The sequence below is a fragment of the Miscanthus floridulus genome, chromosome 7 (assembly GCF_019320115.1).
Source record: "Miscanthus floridulus cultivar M001 chromosome 7, ASM1932011v1, whole genome shotgun sequence".
In the NCBI taxonomy this organism is placed as follows: Eukaryota; Viridiplantae; Streptophyta; class Magnoliopsida; order Poales; family Poaceae; genus Miscanthus; species Miscanthus floridulus.
In genome coordinates this window covers 94916766-94936057 of record NC_089586.1, presented here as the reverse complement: position 1 = coordinate 94936057, position 19292 = coordinate 94916766, and the positions used below count along the sequence as shown (strand labels likewise).

The 19292-nt window shown below is 42.5% G+C and overlaps 3 protein-coding genes and 1 long non-coding RNA gene across 4 annotated transcripts; 2 read left to right on the top strand and 2 right to left on the bottom strand.

Annotated features, from left to right (window-relative positions):
- Window positions 1-1461: 1461 nt before the first annotated feature.
- On the bottom strand, window positions 1462-2454 carry LOC136463867 (phosphatidylinositol N-acetylglucosaminyltransferase subunit C-like). The gene has a single exon (XM_066462841.1). It carries the CDS (start codon window positions 2368-2370, stop codon window positions 1462-1464), a length of 909 nt encoding a protein of 302 aa, XP_066318938.1. The 5' UTR covers window positions 2371-2454.
- Window positions 2455-5128: 2674 nt separating this feature from the next.
- Window positions 5129-8038, top strand: LOC136463866 (glycolipid transfer protein 1-like). The gene is made up of 7 exons (XM_066462840.1): window positions 5129-5352; window positions 5698-5823; window positions 6290-6345; window positions 6755-6885; window positions 7003-7138; window positions 7647-7778; window positions 7863-8038. The coding sequence occupies exons 2-7, from the start codon at window positions 5706-5708 to the stop codon at window positions 7896-7898; spliced, it is 609 nt and encodes a 202-aa protein (XP_066318937.1). The 5' UTR covers window positions 5129-5352; window positions 5698-5705; the 3' UTR covers window positions 7899-8038.
- A 938-nt stretch (window positions 8039-8976) lies between these two features.
- On the bottom strand, window positions 8977-12413 carry LOC136463865 (uncharacterized). Its single transcript, XM_066462839.1, has 6 exons — window positions 11987-12413; window positions 10920-11097; window positions 9847-9944; window positions 9647-9743; window positions 9485-9570; window positions 8977-9401 (listed from the first exon to the last, which is right to left on the bottom strand). The coding sequence occupies exons 1-6, from the start codon at window positions 12200-12202 to the stop codon at window positions 9348-9350; spliced, it is 729 nt and encodes a 242-aa protein (XP_066318936.1). The 5' UTR covers window positions 12203-12413; the 3' UTR covers window positions 8977-9347.
- Window positions 12414-17631: 5218 nt separating this feature from the next.
- LOC136463863 (uncharacterized) lies at window positions 17632-18189 on the top strand. Its single transcript, XR_010761107.1, has 3 exons — window positions 17632-17763; window positions 17852-17990; window positions 18083-18189. It is a non-coding gene; the product is annotated as an uncharacterized lncRNA (long non-coding RNA).
- The last annotated feature ends 1103 nt before the right edge of the window (window positions 18190-19292 follow it).

Here is a 19292-nt window from a genome sequence, read left to right as displayed (position 1 = left end):
ATATATTCCATAACAAATCTAATGATATTTATTAAGCATTATAAATATTAGTATTTTTTAATAAATATTTGATCAAATTTAAAATTGGTTAACTCATCGAGAAGTGAGAATTGTATCTTTTTTAGACGGAGGAGTAGTTGGTATTAGCAAATAATTAGCTAGACCTATTTGAATCTAAAGGATATTAGTAGTTAACTATTAGTTCTATATGGATCCAAACAGGACCATAGACTAGTAAGCTTCTATGGATCCAAACAAGGCAAATATCACCTTTAATATTTGCATATAAACAATTCATAAAACAACTCCCAAATTTATTTATTTTTACAAAAAGGAAAAACTTCTTAAAACAGTTCTTTTTTGTCAACATAAATAAATCTGACAGTTTTGTAAAACATCTCCCCCTCAACACCAACCAAGATATGCGTTTTTTCACTGGGGTATTCAAGTTGTCTTCCCGGGTGTCCCCCTGCCATTTAGTTTTCGTGTGTACCGTTTTTTCTCTTTCTAGTTTTATGGAAAACTATCTGTTGAAAACTATTGTAGAAAGGAAAAAAATCCAACTCTATATTTATTTTATCGACTTGGATTTTTAAGGAGCTTTCGGAGATGCTCTGAGCTTTGATCTAGAAAAACTTATAAAGCGTTTTTTTGTTACCAGCTAAATATTGGGAAAACTAACAAGTAAATTTGGACCAGCACTCGTCTTTTGGGATGTTTCTTCCTCTCCAACTAGTAAGAAGGGTAGTTCTTCCTCTGGGCTCGCCCCCGCCTCATCCTCCCCAGTCCATTTGATCCGCAGTACCTTTTGTTCATTTCCAGAATTCTTCTCGCCGCGCTCGCCTCCGTCGTGTCTTTCTACCTCTGTCTGATCAGTGAATGTGATCACACAGCACACTAACATGGATTTGTCCGCAGTCACCATAATGCACTTACCAGTATCGCAACTCGCAAACGCATGTTTCAGTGTGCACTCCATTCACACAATACATTTAAGTTGTTCACTGTCCAAGGATCATTGTGCCACGTTGGATTCAACAATAATTTCTTGGTCGTGACAAAAAAATAGCATAAGACAATTGTTTACTATTCATTAGTTGTCGGTAGCATATGATTTCGTCATTAAGATCACCATGCTCACATACACAAAAGGAAAACAAAACCAGAGTCACAATTCACAAATGCAATAGCTTTTCACCTAACAAATATGCCAGTCAGCAAAAACAGAAAGTGCTTACAAAGTAGCGTTTTAACATCCCAAATTGTCAGTGACACCAGAATTAGTGATAATTAGGCATGTCAAAGCATGCCAAGAATCAGTCTCGGTTACACAATAAATCCATTCAAGAGTATATAAATTTACATGAAAACACCTAAGAAGGCTAGCAACAAGCCATATATGCCAGTATACCACCAAAACAATCTTCAATACAAATCAATCCTTAAGAAAACTTAGCACTGCTATTCAGTTATATCAAAGCAGAGTTTTGCTTCATCCCAGGGGCCATTGATCTCAAACTTGTATTCCTGAATCCTTATAAGCCAGTAAGGGCAAACGATTGAGACAAAAACAAGAAGTGCCAATAGCACAGTGAAGAACATTCGATGCAATTGATATGTGACACTAAGAGCCACAACCATCAGCGCAAAGGAGAATAGCAGATGAAGCCTAAAGTGGTATTTCTTCACACAGAAAGTAATGAGGGGTGCGAAGAGGAAGACTTGCAAGGAGAACAACATGATTGCAAAAACATGCAGCCTTGATGGAAGCCGCGAAGCCACAAGGACAGAGGCTACTATCGATGCATTCAAGGAGATGTTGCTAGTTAACTTTGGATTGTTCAATGCGCCTGGTGGCCTTATCGTTGAACCAGAATAATCATGCAAGAAAAGATGAACCAGCAGAAGAGATACAACAAGGGCCCATATTGAATCTGAACTGATGGACCTGGTGAGGGTATGATAAATTGGCGCAAGAACATAAAGACCACTTATGAAGAATGATATATTGAGGACATACTTTGTCAGAAGCTTCAGTGAGAATGGACAAGTTGTGAGCAAGAGGACCGAGAACCCAACAAGGAGAAGACCAACATCTAGTTTGAGAAGAGTAGATTCATCAATATCCAAGTTCAGCGTTAGGATCCATGTAGAAACCACAAGAGCGACGATGCAGAGATACTGTGATATGGAGACAGAGTCGATCATCACTTTCAGAAGGTCCCTCTTGACGACATTGGCATTCATAACCTTCTCCTCGAGGAAGGACTCATCGGTGTAGTTATCATCATATCCTGACTGCCTTCCCCCATAGGCAACTTTTCTCCACCCTGGTTGTAACCTGATTCGGTTTCCATCGCTGCTCTTCATAATGAATTGCTGTGCTTTATCCCCAGAAGAAACACTGAGCCGTGTAGATGTCAAGAACTGTGCTAGTCCTGAAGAGGTCTTCTGTCCTCAAACTTGCATTTCTCCAGCATCAATTCTCCACTGCTAAAAAAACGCACACTTATTCACTCCAATTTTCCAACAAAGAAGAAAATTTCGTAGTCAAGTATCAAAGGCACCACACTCAGAATCAGTCGCATATTATCAGGCATGGAAAAAGTACATCCAGTAAATTGAGGCATTGGGTTTCAGTTGATTATTAACAATTTCTTTGTTTGTAAAAAAAAAAAAAACTGCTACAACATTACATTTTATTTGATAGCTCATTCACAGCAAAGAAAGGAAGGACCAGCACAAATTAACTCTCAGCAATCAAACCATCTAAATAAAGCTAGGGCTTCTTCACCAAGGAGAGAAGGCATCGGTTCAACTCCAGGTGGATTTCCACCAGTGGCGGACCCAGAAATGGATGGGGGGGGGGGGGGGGGGGGGGGGGGGGGGGGGGGCGGGCGCTAAATAATTGGAGGCAAATCTTGCTAACAGTAAACCAAATGATATAACCGATGTAACAAGGATCACAAAAAAACAATATCAATTCAAAATGCTCAAGCAACATCTAAAACAACTTTGTGGGTACAAAAATAACAAATAAAGAAGATTTGTTAACCAAAAGGCCAACCATATTAAGCTCAATCTGTGGTCTTTTTTGCTCAACCCAGCTCTCTTTAGTTTCAGAACTATTCTTCGGCACATCTTTCTCACTAAACAACTCCACCATCCTATCCTTGCCTCCTACGGAATGCAATGCAACTATAATCAATTATTATAAAAACTAACAGTCAACAATCAAAATTGGATGGATTTAATTTACTCTTGAGTAAATTCCCTCAATGCCAGTGGAAATTTCATGGCTTCCCTCAAAGCCATTTGAATTGTTCATTTCGATTCCCTCATTGCCATCCCCGTCTCCCATCGCGTGACAATCAAGTTGCTGTTATGTTCACAGTGAAATGAAGATTTTGCCACTCTATAGTCACGGTAAATTTTTGCCTTATTTCCTTACATGTCATTGCACAGAACTTTTGCCCATTTTTACTTACATGCAATTGCAGTATAAGATATATAGATGGCACAAAAAATTATAATAAAATGAACATCTGGGCTCACACTGAGAATATACATGGACAAAAATAAAATAAAAATATGTATCTAGAGAAAATTATCCATGTTCAGTTTCAAAGCTAATAGTGGAAATTTCAACGCAGGAACTACCAAATTGGACACCTTTAGAACGTCAAAACAATCAAATTATCTATGATGGAACCATAAAGGAGATCCAACTTGGACCATGGTATCAGGCAGGATTTTCAACGAGAGAAAGGAACACAGATAAACTACGTTTCCAAGAAAGGGGATTGTTTTGGCAAACAAAGAACATGTAACAGCATGGAAGGAACGCCTATGAAGAGATAGGCACCAAGGATTAAACAGCATGGAAGGAAAGCCTATGAAGACTTTGGGCACCAAGGATTAAACAGCATGGAAGGATTAAATCAGTAATACTTTTTAGCCTGACTTTTCAGCAAAGAAATATTTGTCTTTGCCGAGAGCTGGTTTCTAGGTGAGCCCATTAAGAATGATTCTTGTAACATTTTAAATTATCTAGTAAAACATTAAGCGGACCATTGTTGCAACATGGTTGGAAATGTTTGAAACAAACTAAATCGCTTGTTGCAACATTGAAAAACACATCTCGATCAAAACAAACTAGTAACATTCGGAGAAAAATAATTTTAATAAAATCAAAATATTGTTGACTGTGTAAATCTACTCATGTGGAGTCCAACAAAATTAGATTTTCTATTTTATGATTTTTCTGTGATTTACTATGATTTTTCAAATATTCAACGGAAATAAATAAAAAAGAAAAAGACAAAACTACCGTCACTGTAGCAAAACCACCGTCCAAAACCGCTTGGAGAGTTATTTGACCGGTTTTGAAAAGTTCAGGGAGTAGAAAATTCGATTTTATAGTTTGGGGATGAAGTAGTTCACCCTAAATAGTTAGAGGAGTATGTAGACTTTTTTTCTATCAAAATTTGCTTATTATGCAATATAACATCTCAACAAACATCGGAAAAAAATACGCTCTAGTAGCATCGTCAAACGTCTCGCTATCCCTGTACCGCCTGCCATACTATCTTTTCCACTCACAAATGTGGCATGCGGTAACGCCTCGCCATCCTCCTCTACCCGAGGCCGACAACACAGCTACTGTTGCCTTACCTTATCTTGTGCCAAAAATTCATTCCTTTTCGTAAATTCAAAAGGTGATTACGATAAGCTCCTAAAATGGTGTCTATTTATTGTTAGTAGAGTAAATAACAGATAAGCCATTTTAACTAGATTTAACTTAAAATCTCTTGCAACATTTAAATTAAAAATTCTCAAAGTTGACTTTCTTTTAAAATCATTTGAACTTTAAGGTATCAATTTAATTATAAAAAATCGATGAGAAATATATAAATGTATGAATATCAATGAGATAGAATATGGAGAATGGAATTTGGCTAGTCGGTCAGAGACTGCTGGGATATAAAGAAGGAATTTTATGGAATGGATAGCTAAATAGAACTATGAAGGGTAGAATTTGGACAGTATTCTGAAGATGCCATTTCTAGGCCCATACAAATTAGGCCCGCCCTGCTATATGTGTTGGCTTTTGTCTTCGCCTCGGTTTGAGAACCACACTCGTCGGGGCATAGAGAGATTCCGTATGATCGGGAGCACAGAGATTCCGTCGTAAAAAAAAATCAGTATGGTGTTGGTATTCGTTCTCTCGCCGCCAGTGGAAGCAGGGGATATATTCGTGTCCTCCGAATCAGTCCTCCCTCCTGCAGTCTCCTCGCCGACAGGGGAAGTCGTGTTGTAAGAAGGGGAATTCCATTGCGAGATCCGTGAACGGTTAGTTTGCAATCACTCTTGACTGTATGTATGATTTCAGATCATGACGCGAGCTTAGCGCGTGCATATCTTGTGGGCTTAGTGGAGTTCAGAATCCGGGCACGCTGGTTCTGTGTGTAGTCGGTGGAGATCTGATCCACGGATTTCGTGGTTACATTCAATGAGGAGATCAGAAGTTGTATGTTTACTGTGAATCTGGTGCGTTTTGGGGCAGACCATCTGGGTGATTGAGATTTAGACGTGCATCATGCATTCATGTGTGGGATGTTGGCATGTTGCCAGTTCCTTCCTCTCAGCGAGCATGTTCTCTTTGCTGTGATGATGGGTTGATATACTTTCTTGCAGGTTCAGAGATGGCAGAGACGGTGTTCACCCCCTCTTTGGAAGGGATGAAGCATGTCAAGGCAGAGAATGGAGTCATTCTCACCAAGCCCTTCCTTGATGTCTGCAAGCAAATCTTGCCTGTCCTCGGTAACTCATTTGCTTTGCTGTCAGCTGCACAGATGTTTTGAAATTTAAGTAGCAGTGGCTGCATTTCTTAATCAGATTTGGTACCATGCTTAGTTCAGAAGTTCAGTGGTGGTGCAGGAGCAATGGACGGGCTTGAGTTATTCTCACAAGACACATGATAGATTGATTGTCTAAACAAGTTTTCTTATAGCTAAGACAAATTATCATTGATGGTTATGCCACATTGGAGACGCACAAGTTTTTTTGACATTCTCTGTGTAATCACCATGATTTGTGCACACATCTGTGCGATACTTGTGTTGATCCTTAAATCAAGCTTCGGTGTTGTTTTAAACCGTGGAAGAGCAAATCATTGAATCTTAAAACTGTGGTTCTGTGTTCCTTTATGTTGAGCTACACTTGTGTTGCTTAAACAATAAACAATTTTTCAATAATTGTCCCTTTAGCCCCTGCTTTTATGAACCAGATAAATTTGGAGCTGCTATGGCAATTGTAAAGAGTGATATCGGTGGCAATATCACAGTAAGCAAATCTTTCTGTATAATTTCTATTATACTAGTATCATTCAAAGGTTATCTTCCATTTTTATGCTGGTAAATAGATGGCAGTGGTGTTAATGTTGTCTTTCAGTTATCTATATTGTGATAATCATGGTTTTAAAGGCGCCGCCTAGGCGACGCCCAGGCGTCCAGGCGTACCCAGCTTGCCTTGGGAAACAGTGGCGCCTTGTCGCCTAGGCGCCGCCTAGGCGTCCAGGCGTACCAAGCACTCGCCTGGACGCCTAGCCGCCTTTAAAACATGGGTGATAATTCATATCGATAGCTACTTTAGACTGATCTGCCTCTTGCTTAGTTCTTTGTCACTTCTGGAGCCCTCGGAGTTCCAAGTTAATTTTTTTTTAATTTCACTTGACTTGATCCTCTTCTGTCAGAGGCTGGAAAACAAGTATTCTTCAGAACCATCAAAGTATGAACACTTGTACAGCATGGTTCAGGAAGAAGTTCAAAACAAGACCGCAAAAGGTTCCTCAAGCTGCACAAATGGGCTTCTGTGGCTCACGAGGTACTTAGTTTCTTTTTGTTTTGTTTTTTTGAACTGTTTCTTTTTGTTTTGTCACTTCTCATTGCAACTTGATCAGCAAGGATGTGACTTTTGTTTACTCAAAATTTCGCATGTCAGGGCCATGGATTTCCTTGTTGAATTGTTTCGTAACCTGCTTGAGCATCCAGACTGGACCATGAGTCAAGCTTGCACTGATTCATACACCAAGACTCTGAAGAAATTTCATGGCTGGCTTGCCAGTTCAAGTTTTACGGTAGAATCTTTCACTCTATAATGATCTATACAAGTGTTGGAATTCTATCCACATAAGGCAATCTGTCTTCAGCATTCTTGTTTAAGAAAATATATTCAACATGTGAATTGTGGAAATGCGAAGTATAGTTTTCACATAGACTGCCAACCTGAATAGCAAGGCATCGGGGATGCAGGCGAGCAGCATCCTTTCTATTTAAGATTGGTGGAAACCAAAAGTCTTGTGAAGAAAAAAGCAAATAAGACTAGAAGAGGAATTAAAAAGTTTAAACAGATGTTCTGACAGTTTCCAGCTACAGACGACAAACAACAGATAGCCATTTACTTAATTTGAGCTTTCCCAATGCAAATGTCTAATGAAATCCTGATCTTTTAATAACTGTTGCTTCATTCCTGTGTGGAAATAGGTCAACGTGCTCATCTTTTAAGATAGTTTGCATACTTTTAGTCAGTATATCTCTTTTATTTGTGCTTTCAGTTTGTTGATTTACTTATATGAGTGATCACAGGTGGCCATGAAGCTTGCTCCTAATAGAGATAAATTTATGGAGGTCATTAGTGGAACTGGTGACATCAATGCAGATATTGAGAAATTTTGCACAACCTTCTCTCCTTTCCTCAAAGAAAATCACAACTTTCTGGTATGGTCTCTCCCAATTTAAGATTCAATTGTTTTTGCTACTTTGGTCTCTTGTGAAATAGCTTCGGTGCTGCTATTCTCGCAGGCGAGCGTCGGTCTTGATTATATGAAGGCTTCATAGAGCAATATCCATGCTGATGACAACAAAATAAGCATGTCTTATGAAACTCAAGCGCTGCCGAGGATATAACTCTTTTCCGTAGCCATCTTCCCCTTGAAAAACTATACGTGATGTTAATAATTTGTCAGCATGGTTGACTACTTGACCATGGCTACTTACACACAGAATTGACAGTACTCAACAAATTTAGTTTCCAAACTCAGTCCCTTATTACAGAAAATCTACATATGATGATGTGAAACTCTTGTGCTGTGATTCAGTTATGGTACCCAGTATGCAGCCGGAACTTATCACAGTTTGGTTTTCTGTTGCCGCAGGATCATCGTGTCACTCACTCGTAGGCTACCCATTTATTATTATAGACTAGTAGCGCAGCCGGCTGCCCACTTTCAACACAGTTGAACGAGAGCGCCCAGAAATCAAAGACAGACGATTCTCAAAAAAAGAAAAAGAAATCAAAGACAGACAAGGATATTTGTACCACAAGAGAACTAAAGAGAGAAATTGAGTCAACAATAACAATTTAGATAACATACTTCCTCTGTCCCACAATAGAAATCGTTATGGGATATGTTCAGGTCAAATTTTCTTAGCTTTGACTAGGTTTGTAAAAAATGCGTACAACATTTATATCTATAAATAAGTTTATTACGAAAGTATATTCAACGATCTATCTAAAGATACTAATTATATATTATAAATATTAATACTCTTATATAATTGGTCGAAGTTTAAAAAATTTAACTTTTCGGGAAGCGAAAACAACTTCTATTTTCTATTTTAGGATAGAGGGAGTAATCAAAACAAACAGTGAGTGTCTATTTGGATTAATTGGTCCAATATATATTTAGTGACTAAATTTAGCATGGGGAACTGCTGACTATTAGCTAGAGTCCGCTTACAATTAACATGCACTAATCGATTCCAATTTCCAACCACCTAATGATATGTTCATCCAAATAGTCGCTGTTAATTACTAGCTAACTAATAGCCAGTAACAATTTGCTATTAGTAGCACTACTGGATTCTGGAACAACCACAGAGGGGTATATATACATAATTTCTGAACAAAATCACAGAATATGAGCACTGGTCACTTAGCTAGGATTAGCACTAGGATTCAAACAGGCCAACACCCATTGAAGGTAATACATGAATTTCTGAACAAAGATCACAGAATAATTCACCACAATAGCACTGGTCACTGGAGTATTTACAAGTCCCGTAATAAGATTGGACCGTTGCACTATAGGTGCAAGTTATTGGATCCAACTATTCGGCTACACCCGCTTAATCACCAACATAGCATCGTCTGTGATTGTACACAGTGTCCCCGGGAACTTTGTGACTATTGGTCGTACATCTGATGTTAAGTAAAACTGTTAAAGCTTCAGACAAATTTCCCAAATGTGATGCTGATAGACGATGAACAAGCAGAATTTTTCAGTTTCACTTGTGAAGAACACTTCTTTTCTGCAGTTTGATTTTCTTCTGTGGTTCAGTCTGCAGAAAATTAGCAAAATGCACATGAGCAACCTGAGCACTCATATATAAAAGGAACACATGGTATGACTATGAGAACTAACTTTTCCCTTCTCCAAAGCTTCAAAGTCTATCCTGTTCTTCCATGTGCTCTTCCGTAATTTGACTGGCCGGTTTCCGACATATTTACCTGCATGATTCTTAGTTCTGTAAGTTGCAGTACCTCTGGTAGCCAAAGGATGCATCAAAGGAGCGAGTATTCATACCATTCATCTCCTTCAAGGCTGAAATAAGATCAGATGCATTAGCAAAACTAACAAAACCATATCCTTTAGTTTTACCAGTCCACTTGTCCCGTATAACCTGGTACAGAAGTGATCAACATTCGCTTAATAAAAAATAGAAGATTAAACCTGTTAGGAAGAGTAGAAAATAAGAACAATGTAGTGGAAAAGGTCAAACTCACCCTGGCCATATTGAAGGATGTATATTTTGAGAATGCCTTTGCAAGAACATCATCATTCACTTCATTTCCAAGATCACCACAGAACAAACGAAAATCATCTGTAGATGAGAGATCAAGCAATTGTCAATGAGAGTACTTGAAGTATCCCTAAAGAAATTAACTGAATTGTCATCAGGAAGACTACAAGGTAGAATCACATCATCAATGCACACTCAAAACTTGAAGTTGTGGCCACTGGGCAGGTGATTGCTAGCAAAACAATTATAGAATATTTAACTATTAAATACTTAAAGAGCTGCATTGACCGAAATGGCGCAAATTTAACAATGCTGACTTTTTTCATATGAAAAAGACATCTATGGCACATCTTAGAAATTGTGGACATACATAAATATTGTTAGGTGGATGGACATCATTCAAACTTAAATCAACCATAGGAAGAGGGAAGGAGCAATGAAGAAAGCAGCCAAGACAAAGTTCCTACAGCCAACAAACCAACAATTAACAGAACAAGCATGCCACCAGTCTTACATGACTCTTTACTGGCCAATATGGTGAACTAAGTAATCAAGGGAACATAGCAGTAGGGGGGTGTGCTTGTTAATGCATGAAGACACTGAAACCCTACATATATGTTCGTATCAAACATCACTAGAAGAATATGGTATTTCATATAACAGCATAAGCATGTCTAAGATTAATAAAGGCACATGAAAAAATATTGAATTACATGTGACAGATCAGGTAAACATAGGAATTAGGTAATTTGAAAATGTTTAGTAATCATCGCAAGCCCACCTAAATCCCGTGTGGCAATCTGTTGGGCTACACATCACATCCTTGAGCACCTTTAGAGAAAGGAAAAAAGAGCAATTTGTTTCAGATCAAAGCATAATAGATAGAGCATTAGACCTTGCCTGTAAGGCTGACATTTTCTCATGGTTGTTGTCTGCAAGATAATGGACAATAAGAGCTAAAAACACCACATTGCCAAATTATGGATTCCATAACCACAGAATTGGAGCATTTGAGAAACATTGTGAAAAAAGACAATTGAGAATTAGATATCATACTTTCAGGCCAATCAGCCAAGGTAGGGTCCTCCCAATTTTGCCCAGCTGCCTTTCGAGGCACTGCCTTTTTTGTTGCTCCAACCTTCTTATCTTTCACACTATTTGCAATAGCAGCCTTAACAGTAGCTAGAGCTTCAGGAGTAATTATGTTCGAGTCCTTTTGGAACAACTGTTGGGCCTGGAAGACAAAAAAAAAAGGCAAATCACTAAAAATTTTCAGCATAAACCATATTTCAAATAGACTTACAGCATAAACATAAACAAAGGAATAAAAAGGATACAATGATCTTATGAAGCAATGGTATAACGCACTTCTACTGAACCAAAGCTTGCACTTTTAACTTGTCAAGTGTCAACAGGGAAAAGATATCACATGACAATAGCTATTTCTCTTGGAGCGAAGACAGTATGTGAAACCAAAACCACAACTCTCATTTCATTCGGATGTGATGTGAATGGTTCTTGAAAAAGAATCAGCACTAAGACACAGATTGGTTGTTTTGCATACCTAAGTTATCTTGCACACATAGTTTTATAAAGACCTCATGGCCTAAGAGCTACTACATAACACAGGGAATGCATTGTTAAGAATTGCATCTCGAAATCAATTGTTTAGTTTCCATCGAACATTTTGCAACTAGATCTTGCAAGGCAATAAATAGTTTCGTCTGAAAGTTACAATGAACTAGAGGGATGTCTGAACTAGGATACATCTTTGTCAGAATCATTAGCTATCAAAGGTAGGATAATAATAATATACCTAAAGTCCTACATATATAGTGGCATAACCATCACTAATCAAATGATTTTTATTATGTCCTAGGTGTCTAACCAACCAGACAAGATAGAAGATAGGAGTATTAATAGAATGGCCACATCAAGAAAACACAAAAGTGCAGAGAGTGCTTTCTTCTCCCCAACCCGCGGAGACAGAACGCGTCTTAGCTAGATTGTCCCCATCGGCCATCACTAAATCCACAATCACCTTTACTTCCGTATACCCAAATAAATTACCAAAAACATAGCGCTTGAAACTCTAATCGTAAGGTGCAGCTCGCGTAATATACCTGCTGGATTTGGGGCATAGGGTAGATGGCGTTGTACGCAGGCACCGACGCCACCGCCGGCGCGGCTGCGGTCCCCGCTGGCCATGCGGCGTACTGCGCGTTCTGTAGGTGGAAGGGCACGGGGAAGTAGGACGGGGCCGAGACCGCGGCCGCCGCAGCAGCGGGGTAGGTGAACTGCGCGGCAGCGGAGGCCGGCGAAATGGACTGCGTCGACATGTGGCGGCGTCGGGGTCGCCCAGGGGGGGACGCGTCTGGACTCTGGAGAGGCCGGATCGCCGGCGGAGCACTGGGCTGGCTACGGCGCTGGACGGTGGCGTGGGGTTGAGGTGCTCGTCGGTTCGGCCGTGTGGTGTGAGGCTGCGGTTGGGAGTGCTCCGGGAGAGGCTTTTGTTGTGTTGATGAACCGTGTGAGACCGAATGGTGTGGAATGCTCTGGAAGCGTCTGGCGCGTGCGCGTCGTGCTTGGGAGAAGAAGGCTGAGATTCGCGGGGCGGGGACCGGGCATCTGGGCTGACCCATTGTTCCGGCTGTGGGCCGAAGCAGAAATGAGTTGCGCACCCGTTGGGCCTGTGAGAAGCCGCGCAGTGTCGCAGGCCGTTTCTGTGCGGAAATGGCCGTTCCAAGGCAGATGTGGGCATGTGGCAGTTCGGGTACGGCAGTGCCGTTCGCCGCGCGTTCAGATCCGTGCAAATCCAGGCGTGTTGGCTAGCTCTAGGTCCAGGGGCCCAGGCTCGCCGTGTCATCCGATCCAATCCAAGGTTATGCATAGTTCATAGTAGCAGCCGCCTGTGCGCAGATCACAGCATGTTCTCACTTCTCAGTTGGATTGGATGAACAATTTGATAAGTAGGAATCTTTGTAAGTTGTGTGCCGGTTTTGGAGGCTTCCCTGCGCACAAGCCCCTGTGACTAATTGTCCGCAGGCTACTGCTGATGACATCCACTGACCACTTTGTATAAAATCATGTTCGTTACTCGTGGTGGGCGGGGGTGTCACTGCATGCATCTACAGCTCACATGAACACTGTTGGGAAAATAGATCTCAGAAAAGTAAGCTAGAAGCGGAGAGCCTCCGCGTTGGGCGAAGGCTCGACACCGATCACACGGGTGGGGCAAAGCACAATTAAGGTTTTATAAGTGGCATTCAACTAACTCTCTCCTTTACATAGGGTTTGGTTCCCCTTTTACATGGCACTATTCATAGGAGTACCATTTTATATCATTGCCCTATGCCAGCTAAGGCATATCCCTCAGAATATGCCCATACAAGTGTACTCCTCCAGGGTCATTTTGGGTCTTCTCTCTTGCCAACCGCCTTACTCTATGGTCCTTTTCCCCGTCCACTGAAGGCCCATCTACTGTTCAGGATATCTGCGTCATGGAAGACCCATCTTCGATCGACGGAGGCCTCTATCGCGTCCGCCGCCTTCTGAGTCTTCCCATCCGCCTTCGCCTGGGCGACCATCCTCTTTGCCTTGCGCCGAGCCTGCGCCACTCGAGGCCTTCGCCGCTGCCCTTGTGTCTTCGCCCCAGGTGCCGCACCAGAACTGGTGCCTCCTGGGACCTTCGCCATTACCCTTGGACCCTCTCGCCTGTCTAGGGGGCACTGGCAAAGGCGTCCTATGTGATCCCTGCAAACAGTTTCTCATGTGATACGCATTGTTAGTCTTTTCTGGTTAGAGTGGTGCTTAGCCTCCGCGACTCATATATCTGTGTCCCAACAAACATATTGCCTAATAAGTTTTTTGCTTCAAGTTATTGAGAATGATACTTTTATTATTGAAATTAAAGACCAGGTAAAGTGCTTGAGTAGTTGAGTGCAGTATATATCATGCGTGTTTCTGCCAGGTTTAACTTTTGGCGTTAAAAGGAAGAAACAAGACGAGCGTATTACGTACTGAAGCTTGATATGCATATGCATGCAGCAGCTGTCCGGCCGTCTCATGATCGGTCTGCGGCCTTCTCCCAACCATAATAAACTACGTACTGTACTATAGCAGTATAGCTAAAGACGTTCCTTGGACAGTACTACGCATGTATTTTCCTAGACAAATGATCTTATTATGTCGATTATGCATTCGCAACTCATCAGCCATGGCCCGCGTAATAAGTAATTAAACTGAACTGAGATGTACCCGCGCGCACGCACTCGTTGCATACTGTGTCTCTACTGTAATTATACCGCATGCAGCACGGGAAATGTCGCCGCTACGGCTGCAATTGCGCCACACGCGAACTCGAACGCGATGTCTGATCACCGATCCAAAGCATATGTGTATGCACCAACTCATTTGCAATGGGCCAAACATCCGCTTTCAAACGAGGTCCCAAGTGGCCATGGGCCCTTTGGCGCTATATATGTATGCCAAGACAATAGGGGAAGTAGTGGTACGGTGTCACAAGATAACTGCTCGATCGTAGTTGATTACTTGCAGCTATATATGCTTTGCATCTGGACGTACTTTCAACAAGTTAATTAAAGATTATTGCTACGCTAGGATCAAGTTGTGGGAAGATAGCAATAACTCCCAGACGCCACAGTGGGGCTGGGGCACCGTACCACAGAAGATCCTTCGTCCCGTGAATACAATCCCCCACCCCCGGCCAGTGACGACGATCGACATATGCACATCATGGGTAGTACATTTCTCAAGATACCTGTGTATATTCGTCCTGTTCGTTTGAGCTCGTTTGACTGATAAGCTATAGCTAAAAATAATATTAATTGGTTTAGTGTGATAGAAAAATATTATTCGTTGGCTGATAAGCCATGGCTTATAAGCCAAATACAATCGAGCAAACAGACAGATTGATCCAGCAACTTGGTGCAACTTGGTCACAAGGAAAGTACTTGCCTGTCTAGAAACAAACGCATGCAGCACTTGTCCTCGAGGACATGAGATCTGTTGACAAATAAAGCCCGTTGGTCTGGCTATGCACTTTGCACCTTGCTGATCAGAGTTCGAACTTCCTCGGGAGCGGATTTGTTAGTTGAAGGAGGTGCAATTTATCTATGTGTTGAAAAAAAATCATCTCGTCTGTCCCACGTCAAAGCACAGGTCTAAGGCTAGCCCCTTAGACAGCCCAGTCTTACGGGAGCTACGGTACCGCTGTGTATAGATGAAGCAGAGGTTTGAGGGTTTTCTCGACTTACATGGAAATATCTTCTTAAGCACAATGCTCAGAGCTGTCTTACCCTGTGGGTCGAGTTTTTTTTTTAAATGTCCACTTCGGAAATAACGGTATAACGGAGACAAATATTCAGACATTGGCACTTGAGTATACACCAACGTTGTTTCCTCCCGCGGGGATGGATATATTCTCATATATAAATAAAGCTCCTACATATATAGATCTAATCCGTGTTGCCCTGTCACAAGATCGCCTACTTTGTCGCGCAAAGCCGGCTCGGATTCTTGTAGCTAGTAAAATTTCCCGCGCTTCTCGTCCTCGTCTACTTGCTTTTTTTTTTGAAAGAGATCTACTTGCATTTGCATCTGGTGAGACCTCGGCATAGTAACCGCTCGATCTGTCCTAATCGGTCGAGACACAACGTACGCACGCACGCGTGGTGGCACCTCGCTAGCTAGCTCCTCGCGCGCGCTCACCATCTCATCTTCTCGGCCAAGCGTGTTGCTTCATCAGCTGGCTGATGATGGCATATTGGCACCGGTGACGCCTAGCTAGCTCGACTGCACCGGGCCCGGCTGGGTCACGCGCGCATCTATCCCGCTGCAAGAAGGATCGGAGGATGCACGCATGGCCATGGACACGGCGGAGAAGACGAACGAACTTCCTCGATAAGGAACCGTTGATATAACAAGGCGGTTAATCAGTCTCAGTCGTGAGAGATTCAATCAGTCTCAGTCGTGAGAGATTCAATTGGGTTTCATGATTAGAAGAGAGACGACGTACGATTCACAAGCTAGGTTAATGTAGCTTGTTGCCGCAACAACAAATCCATGTCCATCTGTCACCAGTCCCCTGTCTGTCACAACTCACAACTCACACGTCGTCGCCGGCCGATTGGTAGCCTACCACTACCACGCAGCGGTCGGCAGCATGGCGCTTTTGCACAGTCGGTGCTTGTAGCTAGGCCACCCCCTTTTCAGTGACAGTGAGCTTCTAGTACATATTCAATGCCCTGTTTGGCTAGGCTTATGCTTATACTTTAATCATACTCCTGATGGTCAAGTATATACACTGTTCCGTTGTAACACCACTATGGCAGCATAACATGAGAAGCGACATCACTGCCTACCGGTGCTGCTAATTAATTCATCAGGCCGTCATGTTCAACTTTCAACGAAAAGAAAATCCATGCCGTATCCAGATCCAGAAGCAGCGCCGAGGAGCGGAGCCAAACAAACATGGCGCAAGCCACGGGCACTCAGGAGTCAGGACCAGGCCGACGGCACTCTGATGCGCAAATCGTGGCTCGTGGGCTGTAGCAGACCGTTTCCAGGAGAGCAGATCGAGTAGCATGTCGTGACATGGAAGCTATTGATCGATAGGCATTCATTAGTATATATCAAAGCAGTTTCCTTTGACCGATAGAAACCGCGTTCATGTCACCCCAAAAATTTCATCCGTCCGATCTCTCCTCCTGATGGCCAGGATTGTTTTCGCCGGATTCTGTTAGAGCAGCTTCTCCTTCTTGTGTGCAGCTTCACTGGTTTCACCTCTATTTTTCTCTAACTTCTTGGCTTTTCATCCGAATCCGGTCAGCCAAATATAAACCCGGCTCCTGCTTCTCCTTATCGATGCTTCTCGCACAAAAAAAACTCGCCCCCTCCTCCGTCTCCCACCCGACGCTCGCACCTCGCGACCTCGCCCCGACCGCCGCCGACGGCAACTGGCGCGAGCGGTGTGCGGCTGCTGCGGCCGCGCTCCTCCTTCTCCTCCACCGCTCATGCCCCCGTCTTCCCTTCCTCTCTCCCTCTCCCTCTCCCTCTCTCCCGGCGTCGCGGCGTGCCTGTCGGGCCTCAGCGTCGCTGCCTCACTGCGCGGCACGCTGCCTAGGCGCCGCCGCCGCTGCCTCCAGCTGGCCCCAGCTACGGGTTCCTCCCGATGCAGCTTGCTCCTGCCAGTCCGCATCTCCTCCACTGCTCATGAAACCCTAGATGCCTGTCCTCATCTCTTCCCCACGGTTAAGGATGGAGGCGATGGACACAGGTCAGGTGACACAGCGGAGCAGAGCAGCCATGCAACAACCACCCAGTGATTTGAACCAGGTACGTAATAGCTATGTTCTTTATCTGATGCATACGAAGATCGATTTGCTTCATTTATTCCCTCGACTCAGTGCCTGCATGTTACTTTGCACTGATTACTTTCTGTTTTTGGATATGGTTGGCTGTTCTTAAGATAGCAATAATTCTTTGTTTTTAGCGCTACGCCAGCAATGGAACACTACCTTTACCTTATAGAAAGCTAACTTGTGTTGTTTATATTTTGTTTTATACCAGCCATGTCAATGAATTTTACTGTTTGGGTGAGTTATAGTGGTGTGGTGATCCATGAACATTTTCTATTTATTTCAGTTGTACCAGACTACCAGTACATCATATCTATAGTTTGTTGTCAATCTCATATTGATACATACTGTCCGGCTCATTCATCCTCTCCTTTTTTTTTATATTGATGGCATGTTGGGAAGGCGGGAGAACACTGGAGAACATGGAGCCATGCGCGTAAGATGAACGTGTATTAGTACTCGTCGCATTTAACAGGCCATTTGATCCTGATGAGGCTGTTGTTAGGTGGACTTCGAAGGAGGTGATTTATTGTTTATTTATTTATAGCCTAATCCAACATCAGCAAGTAGTTTATTGACCTCAGTCTTATGGGCCAATGGTTTCTCTAGGTTTATTGTGAATTTGCCAGATGCATCGAATAGGATAAAAAATCTTTGTGTAATGCTAGCCAGGGAAGATTTGCCAAATGACGTTGATCTAAAAGCTATAGCTATCTTGACAGGAGGATACTCAGGTAGTGATTTCAAGGTATAATACTACTAATGCGATGAATTTGTTATGGCACCTATTTTTACGATCAAATATTGATTGTTGTTAATCTCTTGACTGATTATTTCCAGAATCCGTGTGTTACTACTGCTCATCATCCTACTAGGGAGATTCTTGAAAAGGAGAAGAAGGTTTGTTTTAGCCTTTTGAGTTTCCATGTGATCCGTACTCGTCTGTGTCCTAATAGTATCAGTTAGTAGTAACAGAATCAATGGAATATAATTATTTTCATACTGGTTGTGTTTGATATATATGGACACGTTCTTTGTTTAATAGAATCTGACCAACGTGGGTGAGCCATTGCTGTGCCAGCTGTCATTTTGTTCTTCCTGCTCATACCTTCGTACGGTGCAGTCACTTTATTTGTTTATGCATCCCTTGTACAATTATATCAGCATCATCCAACTGGCCTTTGTCACAGGACCTTGTTAAACGCGGCGCATTGTGGGTAGGGTTGGTCGGTGGTTTACATAGTCTAAATTGAAAGCACAGGTACTGCTCCTACTAATTTTCGGTGTTTGTACTTGCAGCGCTGGAGCAGAAATCGTCCATCATGGTATGATCATTAGCCTAACCTCTCATTTTGAACCAGCAGTGCTCTACATTAAACTCATAATATTGTTTCCATGCAAAGATTAAACATATTTTTTCTTGCGTTTTAACCAGGTGATTTACTGACGCGCGAGGGTGGGCGTCATGGACTAGTGCACATTATTAGAGAATATTTGGCGAGATGGGAGGCCACCATCGGCCGCACGAGGACGAGGGGCCGCCGCGTCACGTCGCTGCTGCATCTGCGATCGAGCACCGTGACGGTGATGAAACCGTTGAACCGGCAGCGTCACTGTGCCGGTCTTGCATTGCAGAGTCGCTGATGAGGGCACGTTTGTTTCAGCTCTTTTTTTTTTCTGATTCCTACAGCTGTTAGAAGTTAGAAACTGAACAAGCAGCCTAACTGTCAAGCTGGCTTTTGAAAAACCTGCAAAACTAGCTTATGAGAAAGTTAACTAAAAGTTGAAAAACATGTTTGAAGGATTACAAAAGACAATAGCAAAAAAACAGAGCCTGAAAATCGGCTTTTGAGCCAAAAGGACAAAGGGCCATGCTAACGTTCGGACGTCCCTACCCACGTGCTTTGCGTCCCGCGCCTTGCTGCTGCTGCTGGGTCCACACATGCTGCTACTATGCCTACTGGCTTGCTGCGCCCCGAGTGTGATGTAAGACTTGGCTCGACGGACCGGTTGCAAGTATGAAGGGCAAGTTGAGTGATGACTTAGTACC